Source organism: Palaemon carinicauda, chromosome 12 (genome assembly GCF_036898095.1).
Source record: "Palaemon carinicauda isolate YSFRI2023 chromosome 12, ASM3689809v2, whole genome shotgun sequence".
NCBI lineage: Eukaryota > Metazoa > Arthropoda > Malacostraca > Decapoda > Palaemonidae > Palaemon > Palaemon carinicauda.
The window spans coordinates 13,987,075-14,007,240 of record NC_090736.1 but is presented as its reverse complement, the minus strand read 5'-3'; the positions used below and the strand labels follow the sequence as shown (position 1 = coordinate 14,007,240).

Genomic DNA, 20,166 nt, shown 5'->3' with positions numbered 1-20,166 from the left:
ATTCACCAATTGCTTAGCAGACTGATAAAACGTAAAAACAACAGCCTTGGCACCCAAAAAGATCAAGACTGTGTACTTTTCTCTGTGTTAGCCAAGTTCTGTATCATGACAAAGTACCCTACCACTCCTGACCAGTGATTGATCCACGATGTTACTTGGAAGCTAGCCATGGTAGCAAGCTAGTGCTGAAAACATTGTGACCTTGTTTAGTCTCTCCCTCCCATAAACTTAGTCACTGCTGGATCTATATGTAGAGGAGAAGGATCTGCATCTTCAGGCACACAAAAATTTTGTTGTCCACAGAGTGCAGGAGGCAAGATCTTGTTCAATCACTAACTGTGGAGTTTTTCCTTGTTCTCAGTTGCATCCTAGGCCATAGAAAATGTTCGTCAAAGTTAGTACTCCTTGAAAAAGTCAATAACACCTTATTACATAGGCTGGAGAAGGGCTGTGGTATGGGGGGTGAAAATTAAATCAATTTAATATCTGGATCAAAGCCATCCAACACTAGCAACACTTTACTGGTAGTAGGTTGGTCAGGAAACCAGCTAGGCTGCTACCGCTAGAGTTATGGGGTCCTTTGACTATTGGATCCTTATGGGGTCCTTTGACTGGTTAGACAGCACTACATTAGATCCTTCTTTCTGGTTACGATTCACTTTCCTTTGCCTACACATACACCGAATAGTCTGACCTTTTCTTTACAGATTCTCCTCTGTCCTCATACACCTGACAACACTGAAATTACCACACAATTCTTCTTCACCTAAGGGGTTAACTACTGCACTGTAATTGTTCAATGGCCACTTTCCTCTTGGTAAGGGTAGAAGAGACTTTAGCTATGGTAAGCAACTCTTCTAGGAGAAGGACACTACAATATCAAACCATTGTTCTCTAGTCTTGGGTAGTGCCATAACCTCTGTACCAAGGTCTTCCACTGTCTTGGGTTAGAGTTCTCTTGCTTGAGGGTACACCCAGGCACACTATTCTATCTTATTTCTTTTCTTCTTGTTTTATTAAGGTTTTTATAGTTTATATAGGAAATATTTATTTCAATGTTACTTTTCTTAAAGTATCTTGTTTCGTTTCCTCACTCGGCTATTTTCCCTATTGGAGTCCCTGGGCTTATAGCATCCTGCTTTTCCAACTAGGGTTGTAGCTTAGCAAGTGATAATGATAATAATAAAAATCAATTCAAATGTGGTAAATTCCTTGTACCAGATCTGGGAATTGACACCATCTAGAGCTGCTCGTGCAAGTTCTTGCCATAGCAAGACAAAGGCGAGCTTCCATCCTTGGCAGGACGTCTATCACAGAGGAATAACAGCAACTTGAATGTTGACTCTGTTTTGGGCTTCTTGCATAGGAAGATCTGTAGAAGAGGACCCATCTCAGTGCGTGGTTAGATCTTGTTAGACCACCATGCAAGGTGATATTGCTATATGAAGCCTCAGAGCGCCGACAGGAAGTAAATGATGATTGCCCTGTGAGTCTTAAGTCATTATCATTAGACGAAAAGTGAGAATTGCCATCACATGGTGTAAGATTACGTGAAGCTCTAGTTTGAGGTGTCTTTTCACTAGGTATCTTCACGTGTAGTGTCTTAGCTCTAGAAGACCAACCACGCAATGATGAACGAAACCTGATGCGTGGTGATCAGGAGCATGGTCTGAGAATGTAGAAACCAAGCATTGGGCGAGCTGTCAACCACATATCTTTTGTCGGGCTGTCGTCCTCCTAAGTGTTGATGTGTCTCTGGAATTGTCAGAAGACTGGGGGACTAGGGAGGCACCCTTCCTGGCCTGGGTTGTCAGATGGTACAACACTGCCTCTCTCACGTGGATGTGAGGAGAGGTTGACAAAGTCTAGGGAGTTTTTAGTCAATCGATCTTTGCAGGTAGCTACTTCATCATCTTGCGCATAGCTGGTGTCACATCCGAAGGTTCGGCAGCAGCTAAAGATGTCTTAGTGGAGAGAGAGAGGTATACTACTTCCCTTAAAAGTTTTCAAAGTTAAGAATTTTCGGGCTAGCAACGACAATACTGTACTACAGGAGAGCATCCACGATTTTCAACAGCAAGCAAGGACTTGTCGATGGTCAACGCATCAGGTGCCTCTTCAGCAGGTAGAGCAGGAGAGTAAGGAAATGGCAACAGAACTTCTGGAGGAACTAGTGTGGCCAACCGCCTCCCATCCATACCTACCTTCACCTTAGTTATAAATTTTAACAAACAAGCTTAAGTTTCACTAACATTAAAATCATACTCCTGTTAAAGGATGATGGTTTGTATTCAAGTACGAACAACTATTTCTTCTAAATTGCAAGGTTACAAAGTGACGTTTGAGGCAACTCTTGAATAGTCAATTCAAGGGTAAAGTGAAGAATAAAAGGCATATGAGCGTAGGAAGAACAAGAGCAGGATAAGACTACTGAAACATTGAGCAGAGAGACAGAAACTATCACTAAACTTTGCAATGGGAGGATTACACATTTTCATGCTTAAATAAGAGAAGTGGACAGAAGTGTCTAAAGAGGTAGCCTTATTGGAGATAGAACTTTACCTTGGGAGAAAAAAACAGTAGAGGAAATTGTACTGTTAGTGGATAAATCATTTTATAATTTAAGATTAACACCACTAATAATGAGAACATCATCCCAAGCAAGAGGGCAAGCTATAAATAGCTAGGATAAAGAAATTACCAAACTAGAAAAGCACTCACAGTGCAGACCTTATTTCTTGAAATCAACTTGCCTTAGGGTAAATTAGGTTGACCATGATCTAGGACTTTCAAAATTGAACCACTTCCACATCTCAATATAACAATTAATCCCCAAGTGTTTCACTATTCGAGTAAAATTGTGGCCAGGAAGTTGTTCACAAACTAACAGACAAACAGGGGGCAAAAACATAATACCTCCCACCTTCGTTGGCGGAGGTAACCACATAGAAACACTACACATCTACTATCTATTCAGAAGATGATTTGCCAGCAAGGTTTAATAGGAAAAAATGTAATTAAGTCATCTGATCACGTTAAAAGATTCAGGTTCAATAAAAGCTTCAATTATATTAAAAGGATTAGTTCATCTGACTGAGCACTTTTTACCAGATCAATTAGGTAAAATTCTGTTAAGAGATTTTCCAGCTGTTCATTCGGCAGAAATGGCATGAATAAGAGGAATGGTAAACTAATAAGTTCACTAATAACGAAAAGGTGAAAGAAGCTCAGAGAAATACCATCCATAGAGATAGAAAATAGGTTAAATTCTGGCCACCAACACCAATATTAAACATTTATTAAGATATAGTAAACCCATAAGCTTAATCATATCATTATGTAAAGTTAGACAACAGCCTTAGATGTACCAAAACCACCGATGGATAAAATAAATTAAATTCATTGATAAAGGAAAGGTAAAATAAGTCCCAAGAAATACCACCAGAGATAACAAAGGGCTTACATGTTGGCCATCAACTGCAATATCAATATTTTTCTTAGAAATATAGAAATGGCTAAAGCTAGACCCCAGCCTTTAAGTATCAAAAGCAAGATAGAATGAAATAATCCAAAGTCCTAGAGAATGGAAGACCCAATGTCAGAGATAGAAAAAGCAGCTAGCTGTACATCTTGGCTAAGCAAAAGATTAAGTCCAGAACCAACAAAAGGGTGCTTGACAAAAGAGGGAGAAGAGCAGTACCAACTTCCACTTAGTCAATTGAAAGCATCATTACGAACAAGTTTAAGGATTAACTTAGTAAATATACAATAACCATTGTATTGGGGAACACCATACAGATGCATCAGAAGAGATAGTAGGAAAGTTGAACATAGTATAAGAGGGAGTCATGATATCAGATTTATCATTAGTACAAGAAGTTTTCCTCCTTCAAAGAACAGAAGTAAAGTGATTCACAGGGCACTTAAAAGAAATATGCTAGGCAGAAATTATAACACTGCAAGGAAATTATGCCGTCATAATAAGGCCAAGTCAACTATTCTGGTTATGAAAGCAACAATACTGCAAGGAAAATAAAAGGGAAAAGACTAAGTATGCTTGTTGGGAATTTGGTACTTATGGATTTAGTAAAGAAAATTTATTAATGCTTTGACCCTTAAGGGTGAAAGGAAACATTATATACAATATGTGTTGTGTGTTTGGAGGCTTGAATTTTATATATACTGTACTGTATCTTAATAGTACAGTACATAGTTAAATCTATCTACCAAGTCACTTCTCCCCAACTTAGAAGTAGAGAAAAAAAAATTATCGTTCCTTCTTGCCTGACGAGTGAATCGGCCAAGTTTGGTTGGTACTGCTAGGGTGTCGCAACCCAAATAAAGCTTCATTTGCTGACTCCTACTGCTACTATAGGTGACCAGAGGAATAGCAGGGCCTATCGGCACTGCATCATAATCGCTCGTTATTCCTTTTCAATCATAGCATCCATTTTTGCCTCTCACATCTATCTTTCTGTCACCTAGGGCTTTCTTCACTCCATGCAGCCACCCATACCTTGGCCTTCCTCTTGCATTTTTCCCATCAACTAATGCAGTCATCACCTTCAGCAGATAACCATTTTCCATCTTCTATATGGCCAAACCACCTCAACACATTAATATTCACTCTAGTTGCCGATTCATTTCTTACACCCATACTCACCCTCACTGCTACATTTCTAACCTTATCTAATAGAGATAACCAGCCATACTCCTCCGACACCATCTCTTAACGCATTCAATTTCTGTCTCTCCATCACTAATTCCCCATAACCCTAATTCACACATCAACAGTTGGTACAATAACTTTCTCATACAGAACTCTCTTTACATTCATTTCTAACTCCATATTCTTTAACACTCCCTTCACTGCCCCAACACTTTACACCCTTCATTCACTCTCTGATGTACATCTGCTTCCAATCCACCATTTAGAGCAACAACATAACCCAAAACTGATTTACTCCCTCAAATAACTCTCCATTCAACATAACATACAATATAGCACAACCCTTCCTAATTGTGCATCTCATAACCTTATTCTTACCTATATCAACTCCCAAATCCTTCACTAATGCACCCTTTTGTTTAGTTAGGAATTTGAACCTATCCTCCAAATGCATTTAATTAAGTTCATATTGATTTGTTCAAGATCAGTGGAAAGATTTTTTCCTACTGGCAACCACCTCAATACCTAAAGTCTTTGTACTGTACTAATAATTACCTCTTATCCAAATGCATTTTTTCCTTAAGATGACTCATGGGTTTAACAGAAAACAGTAAAATACACCCCTTCCTAAAATACATTAATCACATATCCAAATCTACTAACCTGTCATTGGGCCCTGTTGTGATGGATCGTGTGACGGTGCCAAACCTGGTGGTGGTCTAAGAGGGGTAGGAGCTGTCAGCATTTTCGGATCCCATGAATGATTGCTATTACTAGCTGGTGAAGCTGGAAGGGAGCCACTTTCACCGTATCCACTATAAAGACTTCGTGAATAGTTCTCTTTCATCCGAGGTGAAAAATTATTATCAGGAATGGTAAATAAAGAAGAATTTGCAATTGAAGTTGCTGAAGAACATGTCACAGGGCTAGTAATTCCATGCATGCAGTTGTTGTTCATGTTGTTGCTATTGTTGTTGTTGTTACCATTGTTATTAACTTTCTGTCCGATAACTCCCAAAGATTTTTCAGTTCTCTTAACTTCTGGTGGAACTTTCGCAAAGGGAGTTACTTTTGCCTTCTGTGAAAAGAAATAGAAACTTTTATTCATCTTTTAAACTGATAATGAAAGCTTATTAAGTTGCTAGATTGGAGATGAGTGGTTCAAAGATAATTTTAAAAATTTCTTGTCAGAAGTAAAGTTAAAATTGACCCAAAGGACACTAGGTAAGACACATGGTTACAGAGTCAAGAGTATGGATGGAAAGAAACAAAGGAACAGCCAATTGTTGAAAGGGCAATACTGTACAGAAATTCCAATATGTTAAGGGCACATTGTACCAGGTGTTTTTATAAGGGAGGCCTATTCCCCTGTTGCTAAGATTTCAGTAAAAACAAATAATATACAGTATGATAGAAATTATCAACTGGTTTTACAAACCACTGTCATTCTACTATGGCTCACAAAAAGTTTATTTGAAAAAATACATCAAAACGATAATTATATGAATGACAATACAGACACTGAAATATGAATAAAGTTTACATGGCAAAGTATTTGACCATATAGTGAAACTAAGGTGATGTGATGAAAGTTATATATAAAATTTTTAAAATTATGCTATATAAAACATTAAAATGATAAAAGGTTATAACTTTAATAGCTGTAGGTCACATTGCTATTAATGAACTGAAGTTTCTCTACCTTAAAATCTTTCAATATCCCACACCCTCCCTATGGGAACAACATAGCATAGGAACATTGCATGATATAGCAGATCAAAGCTGTGCTGTGGTCCATGGACACACCTTACTTCAATCTCAGGCCATACGTTGGAGGAAGCATCAGCCACCTGTTGAGATACTACCGCTAGAGTTATTGGATCCTTTGACTGGCAAGACAGTACTACATTGGATCCCTCTCTATGGTCACTGCTCATTTTTTCTTTGCCTACACATGCACCGGATAGTCAGGCCTATTCTTTTCAGATTCTCCTTTGTTCTCATACACCCCACAACACTGAGATAGCCAAACAATTCTTCTTTGCTAAAGAGGTTATCTACTGCACTATAGTTGTTCAGTGTCTACTTTCCTCTTGGTAAGGGTAGAAAAGAGGTTGTTCAGTGGCTATTTTCCTCTTAGTAAGGTTAGAACAGATTCTTTAGCTAAGGTAAGGAGCTCTTCTATGAGGACACTCCAAAATCAAACCATTGGTTTTTTAGTCTTGGGTAATGCCATAGCCTCGGTACCATTGACTTCCACGGTCTTGGGATAGAGTTCTCTTGCTTGGACGTACACTCGGAAACACTATTCTGTCTTATTTCTCTTCCTCTTGTTTTTTAAGCTTTTTTAGTTTGTATTTGAAAGATCTATTTTAATGTTGTTACTGTTCTTAAAATATTTTATTTCAATTGGTCTTTACTTCTTTTGTAGTTCATTTCCTTGTATCCTTTCCTCACTGGGCTATTTTTCCCTGTTGGAGGCCTTGGGCTTGTAGCCCCCTGCTTTTCCAACTAGGGTGGTAGTAGTAGTAGTAGTAGTAGTAGTAGTAGTAGTAGTAGTAGTAGTAGTAGTAGTAGTAGTAGTAGCGAGCCCAACACATACCTCTAGGTAGAAACACAAAACCAGCAGAAGTGGTGAGGAGGAAGTAACAAGAGGATTTATATGAAGTATCAAAATTTATAAAAATTCTATAATTTTAATGACTTTGATGTACAGTAGGTCCCATTGCTGACAATTACACTTTTCAGGAGCCACAAAGTCACAACTAAGCACTTGAACTCTAACATAAATCAAACCATCGTTCTCTAGTCTTGGGTAGTGCAATAGCCTCTGTACCATGGTCTTCCATTGTCTTGGGTTACAGATATCTTGCTTGAGGGTACACTTGAGCACACTAATATCTTGTTTCTCTTCCTCTTATTTTGAAGTTTTTATCTTGTTATTTTTCAAGTTTTTATGGTTTATAAATAAAAGATGGAAATGGAAGGTTGTTAAAAGGAGAGGAGGCAAGGAAAAGGTGGGTGGAATATTTTGAAAGTTTACTGAATGTTGAGGATAATAGGGAGGCAGATATAATTGCTGTTGCAGGTGTTGAGGTACCAGTGATGGGAGATGAGAATGAGAGAGAGATTACAAGAGAGGAAGTGACGAGAGCACTAGATGAAACGAGAGTAGGAAAAACATCTGGTATGGATGGTGTGAGAGCTGAGATGTTGAAGGAATGGGGTGTGACTGTACTTGAATGGTTGGTGAGATTGTTTAATGTGTGTTTTGTGTTATCAATGGTACCAGTACATTGGGTTTGTGCATGTATTGTACCACTATATAAGGGTAAGGGAGATGTGCATGAGTGTTTTAATTCAAGGGGTATTAGTTTGTTGAGTGTGGTGGGAAAAGTGTATGGTAGAGTACTGATTAATAGGATTAAGGATAAAACAGAGAATGCAATCTTAGAAGTACAGGATGGTTTTAGAAGAGGTAGGGGTTGTATGAATTAGATTTTTACAGTTAGGCAGATATGCGAGAAATATTTAGCAAAAGGTAAGGAGGTGTATGTTGCGTTTATGGATCTGGAGAAAGCGTATGATAGAGTTGATAGGGAAGCAATGTGGAATGTGATGAGGATATATGGAGTTGGTGGAAGGTTGTTGCAAGCAGTGAAAAGTTTCTACAAAGGTAGTAAAGCATGTGTTAGGATAGGAAATGAAGTGAGCGATTGGTTTCCAGTGAGAGTGGGGCTGAGACAGGGATGTGTGATGTCGCCGTGGTTGTTTAACTTGTATGTTGATGGAGTGGTGAGAGAGGTGAATGCTCAAGGTAAATCAGTTGTTGTTTGCGGATGATACTGTACTGGTTGCAGACACAGAAGAAAAGCTTGGCCGATTAGTGACAGAATTTGGAAGTGTGTGTGAGAGAAGGAAGTTGAGAGTTAATGTGGGTAAGAGTAAGGTTATGAGATGTAAAGGAAGGGAGGGTGGTGCGAGGTTGAATGTCATGTTGAATGGAGAGTTACTTGAGGAGGTGGATCAGTTTAAGTACTTGGGGTCTGTTGTTGTAGCAAATGGTGGAGTGGAAGCAGATGTACGTCAGAATGAATGAAGGATGCATAGTGTTGGGGGCAGTTAAGGGAGTAGTAAAAAATAGAGGGTTGGGCTTGAATGTAGAGAGAGTTCTGTATGAGAAAGTGACTGTACCAACTGTGATATATGGATTGGAGTTGTGGGGAATGAAAGTGATGGAGAGACAGAAATTGAATGTGTTTGAGATGAAATGTCTAAAGAGTATGGCTGGTGTATCTCGAGTAGATAGGGTTAGGAACGACAGCGTTATGAAGCTTCATCTGTGGTGGATAACGGGGGAGGGTAGGCTGTGGCACCCCTAGCAGTACCAGCCGAACTCGGTTGAGTCCCTCGTCAGGCTGGGAGGAACGTAGAGAGGAGAGGTCCCCTTTTCTGTTTCATTTGTTTGATGTCGGCTACCCCCCAAAATTGGGGGAAGTGCCTTGGTATATGTATGTATGTATATGCAAGATTTATTTTAATGTTATTACTGTTCTTAAACTTCTTGTAGTTTTTCCTTATGTTGCTTATGCTTCAAAGACCTTGGAGACTCCTATTTCAAGACTTTCCTGTATACTGTACACCAATTCTCCCAAATTATAGAATCGATACATGGTTATCTCTAATGCAAAAATAAAAGGGGAACCTTTATACAAAAACACCACATCTTAAATTTTACCTCAATGGTGGTGTGGAATGACAGAAAATATTTGGAAACTACCTATTTATATAGAATGAGAGGGAAAGAAAAAGATGGAACAGGATTAGAGAAAGAAGGCAAGCCTGTGATCTGAGATGTGACACCAGACATACCAAAATACACCAGACAATAAAAAATAGCAGGACAATCAATAAGATCAAGCAAATCTTCCTGATGTAAATTGTATGAGATCACAAGGCGAGGCGGAGTCCTGGACCACAGCACAAGTTAAATCACTCAACATCGTACAGCGTTATCACAAAGTGGATGTTAAGGTAGTGTACTTGAGGTGGAGTTTTTTTTTTTTTTTTTTTAAAGGTTGAGAAGTACATGCTTACTGGATATTAGTAATGCAATCTAGAGGTAAGATTAGAATATTACCATATAATAAGCATCCAAAATAGTGAGAAAAGCTTTGTTCCCTACATTTCCCTTCCTGTAAGAAATATCTCTTAACTACATTTTCTTCTGTTTAGAGGGTACTGCTGTTTCTCTTGATTGCACACAATACTTAGAAGCTTTGGCAGTAATTGTTTGGCCCTAGCAATGTTGCTTACTGCCTTTCACTTTCCATTAATTTGCTTTAACCCAACTCTCAAACTTCTTGTACTTTTCCTACCTCCTATTTACGTGTGATTGAAGAACAAATCCTTTGAAAATTCCTATGGTATTCACTGTTCTAAATATGGCTCACTGTTATTACAAATCTACTGTACAGTTATGATAATTTTCTAGCTTTTTTTTTTTTCAAGAACAAATCCATTTTTTTAAGTTTAACCAAACAAGAACAATTCAATCTCCAGTAGTCCAGTTATAAATGTTAGTTATTATAAATATTTTCCAATGCAACATGCCTTTCTAGTAAAACCGAGGTACTGAATAGGATTTCTATGAACCTCCCCTATTGCTCATGTTGCTTCTTTTCTAGAAGCTCAGTTCATCAACATTTTCCCCTTAAAATTTAGAAAAATTTCTCATTTCCTTTCCTTTCAACACACACACCTCAAAGTAATAAGGTCCAGCAGTTGATGGCAAGAGGCAAAGCAGGGATGTGCCAGAGGCTCTTATTTCAGTTTCTTAGTTGCATCAGTTTGACACTCCTTCCAGATTGTGGTAAATTTTAGTGCGTTTCAAGTTTTTATTCTGGATTTGTTAGCAATTACAGTACAGGCAAAGTACTGTGATTTAAATAAGTGTTGCGAGGTGTGCAAATACTAAACTGTTCCTCCTCTCATGGGCAAGTATTTTTTTAAGGTGTGGCATATCATATACAGTAATTCCCTAAGCTCTTAATGTTGCCGATCCAGTTAACTTTAGTGGGGTAAATGCAAGTGCTACCGAAATGAGTTACAGTACTACAAATGCATACCATCTCCTGTGCCACTTTCAAACAAGCGGGGAAGAAAGTAAATGATGTACGGTTTTATCCTTCTGTACAGTAAGATGAGGATGAAATAAAGAGGAAAACCCTGAATGGGATGAAATATCTTCCTTTTAAAATCCCATGTAACCTTTTAAAAATACGTCCACTAACTTCAACTTTCTCTTATTAAAAGAATTTGAAACTGGAGCGCAATTCAATCATACTATAAAAAATAGTGCTCCACTCAATTTGATGATGGCTTGTTATTAGACTGTACTTACTTGCTTATCTGTTCCCAAGACGATAGCTGAATATGAAGATTCACGAGGCGCTAGAGGTTGTGGCTGACTTTGAGGTTTGGGATGTGATGATGTGAAACTTGTAGTTGACACATCAGACAAACTGTCAAGAGATGGTTGACGACCTTCTTCCCATGGAGTTGGAGAAGATCGCCCGCTGCCAACACTTTCACTCGACTCTGTACTCTGTCAATTAAAAATTGTGAAGCAAGTGCTAATACAATATAATGTTCTTGAAAATTTCCAAGTATTACTTTAGAGGGAAAGTTAGAAATTCCATTAGTTTTTGATATAGTGCATCTTGAAATTGTTTAAACTAGGAAGAAAATATGTATCTCCACGAGATTCGTGTAAAATTTTGAAGACTAACAGGCAGTACTCACTTTTAGAACATTAGTTCTGGAAGTTTTGTGGCTTTCCTTTTCTCGATCGGATTCTTTATGACGGATTGGTTTAAGAGTATATGGCAACTCCAAAGTATTGGGTTGAAATATATCTCCACCAAATGTGCGTCCACTTTGCATCTCTTTGCACCTTTTCAGTCCCTTTACCTTTGTACTAATTTCAAATCCAGCATCATCATTACTGTTGTGCAAAATCTGAGTATTTTGAAGATTACTATTTTTATTGGAGTTTTTGGATTTGGATTTTTGCTTTTTCGACTTCCCACCCTGACCCACAGACGTGACATCAGAAGATTTACTTGAAGGTGTATCCTGAAAAAAAATTTAATAAAATAAAAAATCCATTATGAAATCCTACATTTCTTCTGTATCTTATACCATAATGTCAGTAATAAAAATTATTTTCACACAAAGTGGAACACACACAATCATATATACAGATGTCTGGGTTTGATCAGTATTGGGAGCGTCAATCCTATAAGTACATGCATAAAAATACCAAGATACCTCTACAAAAACGAAAATTTGTCTCATAAGATTGCTATACAACAGACCAAGTTGGCTTGTAAAGTTCTTAAATGAAAGTACTCTCACTGTCTGGTTTCTCATAATGTTAGGGGATATAAAAAAAATTTATGTAGTAAAAGGGAAATGAATAATCTCAATGGAAGGGAAGTCAAGGAGATGCTGGCAGAAAGTGCAGTGAACTTATGTTGTGTAGGGAGGATGGGTATGGGTATAAAGAGTTGGTAATACTGAAAAATACTGTAGAACTATGTATCATGGGAAAATACCGCAAGGAAACACGGTAAAGTAGGAAATGTCACTAGATAAATGTATTGTGGGAAAAATGATGGACAAACTTAACCCTTAGGCTAATATCGTACTGCTTTTCCTAGTAGAGTTCACCTTGACATTTGATAATAATAATAAAACTGTCCTTAAGATATGGTTCCCAGTATACATACGCAAACAAAGATAACATAAAACCAATTCTGGAAAATCATCAGATGTACTGTAGTTACTGGAAACCTGGTTACATAACTTACATGAATATTTTGGAACAGGCAACAACCAGTTTGAAATACGACTTGAAAGAGGGGAGCAATACTGGAATTTTGTTGACAGCCAATACTGTAACTAAAAAATCTGAATATTCAATAGACTACAAGATGTTAATACTGTATATAAACATGATAAAGTCATAACACTTCACTACATCGATGAACAGAATAAAACTACTGCTCTTTTAAACCACGAAGTATGCCCAACACAGGGGCGTTATAAATGTTCAGAATGTCAAGAGAATAGCAACTGTGAAACTGAGAAATGAAGAAACAAGGGGAAAATGGAGGATTAGTAAGAAAATATGAATAAAAAAGGTTCAAGTCTAAACAAATGGAAAAAGATGCATGAAAGGCAGCTGAATAGTATTATAATATCTTTGAGAAAGATATTTAGATACAATGAAGACATTAGAGACGTAATGGGGCTGTTACAGCTTAGGGGATTAAAAGAAAGAGGTCCACATAGAGAGGAGGATGACGTTGAGATGATGTTTAAGGAATGGAACCTGAATCGTGAAAAAAAAACAAAACAAATTCAGTTAAGTATATGAGGAAATTTGAGAAAGCTATTAAAGAGGAAGAGCATACAAAGAATGAAAATTGATGTGTAAGAGAAAGTTGTAATGGAATGATAGAGTACTTTGAAATTCTATTTGAAAGGGAGAGTGATTATTTATCAAAATATATTCTTGATAACGGAAAATTGCTTGGATTAATCTTAATTACACTTGAAAAAAATGGTAATGTCTGGAGGGTACAGAAGGATTGCTTAATTCCAGGCAGTTTAAAGAATGATTATGAAGGGAATCATAAATTAATTCTTTCTCAGTTTTTACATGTAATATCAGTGACATTTCATATGGCAATTGTTTTTATAATTAGTAAGAAAATTTAGCATAGTTTTTGTCTAAAACTAATGTATAAAATTAGAATGACAAAATGGTATGTGGTATAGAAACAATGCTCTAAGGATTATTTCTAAATGTAAGATAGCTATTGTATATTTGTAGGAATTATTTTAGGTCAAATTAATAAAATATATGTAAATATATCAATCATTCTGTAACCCCGTTTAATATATTCTTACCCGTTCACTGATAGACAAGTCATCAGTATTGGAACTTTCTGTTGTCGTAGATGAAGTTTCTTCCTCATTATTTTGCTTCATACGCCGTCTAATTTTGGTTTCAACATAGTGTAAGTCAGTTTCAGTGCCAACAGATTGCCTCTGAATAGAGGGATCTTCTTTGTCAGAGGTACTCGTTCTTTTAGTATTTGAAAATTCACAAGTTTCAGGCCCACTGTCCTTTTTCCCCACTGCTCTTGAAAAAAAACTTGTCCAAGACATGGATTCTGGGCTCTTTGTATTAACTTTAGTAGAGTTTCCTTTGCTTTTATTTTTAATCTGATTATGACTAGTAAAGTTATCAGATATATTAAGAGTGTCTCCTGAGTTAGGACCGGACTTAAATTCTGATTGTTTCGGATACTTTGGTTTTGTACTTGAATTAGTCAACTGATTGTTGCTTATCTTTTTAGAGGGAGTAGGCCCTGAGCAAGACTTTCGACCATTAGCCATCATTTCACTTACAGGCAATATCGACGAGAGTTTCTTAGAGTTTGAACTTCCAAGTGACATATTAACTTTCTCTATTTGGGCATGGCCATTTGCATATCCATTTTTTAAATTTATGCCTTTGGAATCTGTATGAGTTATTGTCCTCAAGTCAAATACCTTTGATTTGTCAAAATTGGGGGCATGACCATTTGATGGTATTGTTGTTGTCATTGCTATCAGTGTGCTCTTAAGGATGTGGTCTGCTTCCAAAGCGGATAAGATGATAGCACCTATAAGCATGGCTACCATCAATGGTAAAACTGCATAGTAAAGAAGTGGTTCCCAAGAAGGTCTTGGAACAGCAGATCCACACTTAGCCAGAAGTTCGGTAGGAACAGTTGCTACCAGAGAATATTCCACTCTTCCAGGCTCATCATCTCTTCTCCAAGAATGAACTTCTTCTGAACTATCCACTAACCCCAAATTTGTGTGAATGACTAGCCTTTGTTGTACCTTTGAAAGTGTAAAGTCAGGGGTAAAGGCTATATCTACTTTGTGACTAGCATTAGGGGCCAATTCAAATCCTTCACAATTTAAGACTTTAAAACCATAGCCTTCACAAGGCAAGTCATTTATATTGAAGCCCCACACCTGGACGGGCAGCTCCCCAGTGTTGCGAGCAGTGAATGAACGCTTCACCGTGAAGTTTGGTTGATAATACTTTGAGCTTCTTGAATCTGGAAAAATTAAACACTCATATTTGTAACTCATTCTCAACTAATATACAAGGACTAGTGGCATCAATAATATATAAAGTAGTACTAGTTGCATCAATATTATATAATCTTATTTTATAATAAATTTAACACATGTTAATAAATTATCAAAACAAATAAGGATGACCCTATAATTGATACATGGAACTTACTATCACAGTCTTTTAAATGTTTTGGCCCAATGTTAAAATTGAGTGGGTGTGACGAACCAGGTTTACGACTGCCAAACTTCAAAAAGCCTCTTCCTCCACGACCTTGTACTAGCATGGCATCTATCACAGTTAAATTGTTTCGAACCAGTAAAACAGACGAATGCATCTTATCATCCGGAGGAGTAAAAGAGAGTCTAACTTTGACCTAAAACAAAAGGAGAAAATTTTCAATAACTGAAAAAAGATGTGTCCAGTAATTTGGCATAAATAAAAAAAATCTTGTTTAGCTTATTTCAATGTTGACATCATTCAGCAATCCCTCTTGATTTGTAAAAGATTTAATATTAAGAACTTAACAAGGATCTACAGTACATTACACCCATGGAAAGGTAAATTTTCTCTCCCTCTCTCACTTCTCTGGTTTAGAAAGACCATGAAGTTGAAAAAAAAGTAACAAATTTAACAGCCTTTACCTTCACTCCCGGTTCCAATATTAAAGCAATGCTGTCCTTAGATACTCGTGTCTTGAACTGCTCTTCCAGGGTTCGACGATGTTGTGCCACACCACTGGTTATTTCAGGAGCAGGTGGTGGCATCCTGCCCCCTCTTGCCCCAGTACCAACACTATCAGCATCTATGAGAGTGAACACATCACTTTGACTACTACTGCTGTCTTCACTTAGGACTGAGTGCCCTTTGGGTAACCTGCATAAAGAACATAGAAGGTGACAAAATTATCTCACAAAATATTTATACAGTACTGCACTAGAGAATCTGTTCATAACATTAAAACTAACTAGTTCTTAAATGTAATGTTAACATTCACTCGTAATTATTAAATTAATTATCCAAATAACTTTAGAGATGATTAATTTGCCATATGTTACCATACTGAACATAATAATTACATTATTTATCTATGATTATCTTCAAGGGAAACTTTCAAAATTTTATAATATTTGCTAATTATCCAGATTGGTGGTGCATGAGGTTTAAGAGCTTCCTCCTGAATGCTTTACATTCATTAATTCTTCATTTTCATTTATGCAAGTACTGTAGTCTTTTTCCCAATTTCCATTTACAGTATGTGCAAAATGCAATGGAGTAAATATTGTCAAAGAATAATTCTATAAACAATACAGCTAATAATATTTAAATCCTATAAATAGTTTAAAACCTATAGATAAATGTCTTCCCTAGTTCAACAAAAATGAAATTCATTCTTGATCAATTTTACAGATTCTAATCAAAGGACACATCTACTCATTGCTATTTTGTTCAAGAGAACTCTACATTAGCTGAAAATGGTTCACTTTTAAATGCTGGAGATATCAGAGGTTTGAAAAATTTGAGGTTACCAGTCAAAATGGTGGAAAGTGTTAAGGGAAAGATAGAAGGAAATGTAAAATGGAAAAGTAAAAATAAAAGTAGAAACATGAAAATTTTAGGGGGTTAATGGAAAAGGATCTTTTGAACACAATTTTGTAATCTTAACATTCCAGAGCAGTCATTATCCTCCAAGAATGGATGAAATAATTAATTACGGTAATTTTAAATTATTACATCAATATCTTTTCAAGTATTTTATCAACCAATTTACAAAAAGATTATAGTAGCTATATATAACAAGACATTCTAAGTTACACAAATCAACAACAAATAAATATGATAAAATAAAACAAGTTAAAAACTTTGTTTATGGCTTAATACAAAATTGGAGAAAACTTATTCATTTTATGTTCTCAATGTTACACAAATACCTTATACTAACAAAGTTAAGAAGCAGTTTTTCTTGTAAAGGTTATGAAGTGAGTGAGTTAACTCCTGCCGTAACTTACATATATAAATATCAAAGACATAATGCTAAAGTAGTAAACAGTACCCCAAGCATTTTTCTTATACACTAATCTTTTCAAAAGACATTTTACAACAAAAAATTATTTTCAGGCAAAGATTTTGATCACTATTCTACATCGGAGTACAGTGCATCAAATTTCATTAGTATAAAAATATCCTTTTTACGAATGAAAGATTGAAGTCACTAGTTTACAAACTACTGTTACTTTGCATCTATAATGATATAAAAGTACTAGCAGCTATGAACTACTTGTTCATGCACACTATATCTATCCTATAAAAACTTACTGGTCTTGTATGATAGAGCGAAGCTGTTGTGTCACTGGATACTGATGTAGCAAAAGGATTTGTGCTACCACTGGCAAACTGCTTGGATTCTCAACAAACACTTCTCGTATGCTTGTGTTTACCACTTGAGTTAAGGGGAAGATCAAGTGCGAAGGAGAGGTCAAACTTGGCCATTTCAATGAAGCCTATCAAATTAAAGAATTAAGAGCAATTTAGACATTTTGAATGTATACAGCCTATACAGTAGATACATTTTAATATCTTCTAAATATTTCAGTACAATGCAGTATTTGATGTTTTGTACAAAATGGGAAATTGCAATCAAACACGCCTAATGTATATATATTCACCAAACACTGTGGTTATACTTTATTACTCAAAGTTATATTCTACTGTAGAAGCTTGTAACAAAGTCAGCAACATTTCTTTCTTTTTATATTAATAGGAGCACATTTTGAATACAATAATAATGGAATAATATTAGCCCACAGTATGCCTCTTACAGCAAGTCTTCGACTTACAACATTTTATGAATACATTGCATCTCAGATACAGTAAAATATTTCATTTTTTAAACTTTTGTATCAATCTACTGTATACTGTATTTATGCACTCTATGTTGTTTTTTTCCTAGTTATGTTTCCATATTACAAAGTGATTATATGTCCTAGATTAATGACTACTGTACAGTATAGTACTGCATTAGCATAGGGGGATGATTCTGCACAGTATGTTCAAACTTGCGTCTAAATTCAACTTGCACCATGGCATAGAAAAGGATCTCGATTGTAACCCATGGGCCACCTGTATTTAGCTGGGTGATGTGCTGACACAGAATAGCTATTTGTCTTACAGTCACCTGGATGAGTATAAATAATTTATAAGAGAAAAAATACTCTGAAGTATTTTGTGTTGAGAGAACGCAGACCCAGTTATTCCATTTTCGACAATACCTATTATTATAACATACCACTTTTATTACCATCTAGTTTTACAAGAAAATTCAACTTTGAAATACAGTAGTTTATAAAAATTGTTAAATCTACTATTTTCATACTTACCTTTGAGAACCAAAATGCTCTCAGTGCAAACTTCACAACCTCTGAATAACAAAAAGCCTAAATAACAAATTCTCTTTCTGACATGCATCGCATTACGAAGGGCCACTTGGCTTTGCCCACCTGCCATGTCCTGGTCAGAACAATGGAGGACAACAAGGGCTGGTTCAGTTAAACAACAAAGAATGTAATTCAGATACAACCAAACCTTTCACATTGACGAAAGTGAAGAGGGAGGGAGGGGAAATTCTTACTTTACGAAGTATGGAGAAGTTGGATTCTAGTTTAAAAATCCTGTTTATTTCCATAAATCTTACTTCTGTAAAGTGTAATGCTGAATTACACCCTACCAAGGTGGAAAGAGGGAGTGATACACCAAATATTCATAATCCTTAAGATTATCCCTTTTAAAACTACAGAAAAAATAGAGAAGAAAGGGTAATTCGGTAAGACTATCTTAAATCAACGCTTCCGTTGAATTCACACAATTTCCATAAACCCTCCAGCATACTTTTCACTTTCTTTCTTTTTATATATAGTGGAGCAGCCAAAGTGTGATTTTGACTAGAATCATTCATTTGGTGATACAAGCATGAAATTTGGTGTGAATGTGCTATGTAGGTCATGTAGGTCATGTTTTAAGAAAAAAGTGCTAGCCATCAAGAATTCTAAGATGGCGGCCATTATTTCAAAGATGGCCGCCGGTTAATGGAAAAACAATGTTAAACCATAAAAGCGCTCAATGTTTCACATCTTGGTGCAAAATTATTGATATATTTGCCTTCTTTGGTGCATCTCTGGTGAATAAGGTAGATTTCCTGCACAAATGAATACTATTTATACCCTTACAGCATCAGGAAGCATTAATAAACAGTCATAAATACCATTGCTTTCTGCCTATAAGTCCTCAGTTGATAAATAGAGTAGAAGATTAATAAATGTTAGTAAAAATGATAAATTAATAAAGTATAATAATAATAAATAGTAGATAAATAATTCATTGTTGCCCCTTAAAAGGACTGCTAATGCCGGGGTGGTAAAAAGGATGAGCTCTTTTTATCTAAAAAATACCCCCAACGGCTTGCGAACCACAAAGCCTCTGGCAGTCAAGTCCCACCCTAGCCTTCTCGTGGCAGGGGTGATATCGCAGATAGTGGTGGTGCGTAAGGCGGGTGATGGCACCTAAAAACCATTTAGCTCTGGGTAGATGAAGCTCAAAAGCCGAGCAAAGGCAATTCATCAAAGAGAAGGATAACTCCGAAAATAAACCTAGCCTAGAAAATTAATTGGTTCAAGCCAGGGCACACTGGTGACAGACACTGCTGTGCAACTCAGCATGGGGTTCAATATCAGCTAAACCTCGGGTTTAGTATCCCAAATGCTATCTAATAAAGCCCCAGAGACATTAGATAGCCGCACCTGAATTGACAGGTTGTGCCAGCGCGGGAGAGCCGAGCCAAGGATAGCAGGGGCATTCAGTGTTATCCGGATGGTGTACAGATCAGACGGGACTAATGATATTGGATGAACGATCGGGTTAGGTGTAGGGCAATAGCACGAACCTAACTGTATCCCATACAACAAAGTGGTGAAAAGGTGGTAAAACGATAAACCCTCGGCTAATAGCAAATTTGAAGTTTATATGATGGATGCAGGATCCAGGCGGAAGACTGACTGGAGTAAATGTTGCCTTTGTCAGGAAGACAAAAGCAATGAAACGCTTATTTCACCACTTAGTACATTCCAAAGGAAACAAGACTGTGCTGGATACAGTAACATTGCACAAAATGTACCACAGTTTCATGCCATAAACGATATGCCAATAGTGTTTAGTCCAGCAAGACTGGACGAAAGTGATGGCATAGAAGCCATGCTGATACAAAATAAAGCAATGTATCACAATAGCTGTAGACTGT

At 36.7% G+C, this 20,166-nt stretch overlaps 1 protein-coding gene across 13 annotated transcripts in view; it reads right to left on the bottom strand.

Moving 5' to 3' along the window:
* Positions 1-20,166, bottom strand: part of Tmem131 (Transmembrane protein 131) — a 561,447-nt gene that overhangs the window by 9,528 nt on the left and 531,753 nt on the right. For all 13 annotated transcript variants that reach the window (XM_068384438.1, XM_068384443.1, XM_068384446.1 and 10 more), the window contains 7 exons: positions 17,193-17,377; positions 15,521-15,752; positions 15,048-15,252; positions 13,649-14,856; positions 11,474-11,806; positions 11,073-11,276; positions 5,333-5,747 (listed from right to left, as the gene is read on the bottom strand). In XM_068384438.1, the coding sequence (XP_068240539.1) occupies positions 5,333-5,747; positions 11,073-11,276; positions 11,474-11,806; positions 13,649-14,856; positions 15,048-15,252; positions 15,521-15,752; positions 17,193-17,377 (2,782 nt within the window). The remainder of the gene's footprint in view (positions 1-5,332; positions 5,748-11,072; positions 11,277-11,473; positions 11,807-13,648; positions 14,857-15,047; positions 15,253-15,520; positions 15,753-17,192; positions 17,378-20,166) is intronic.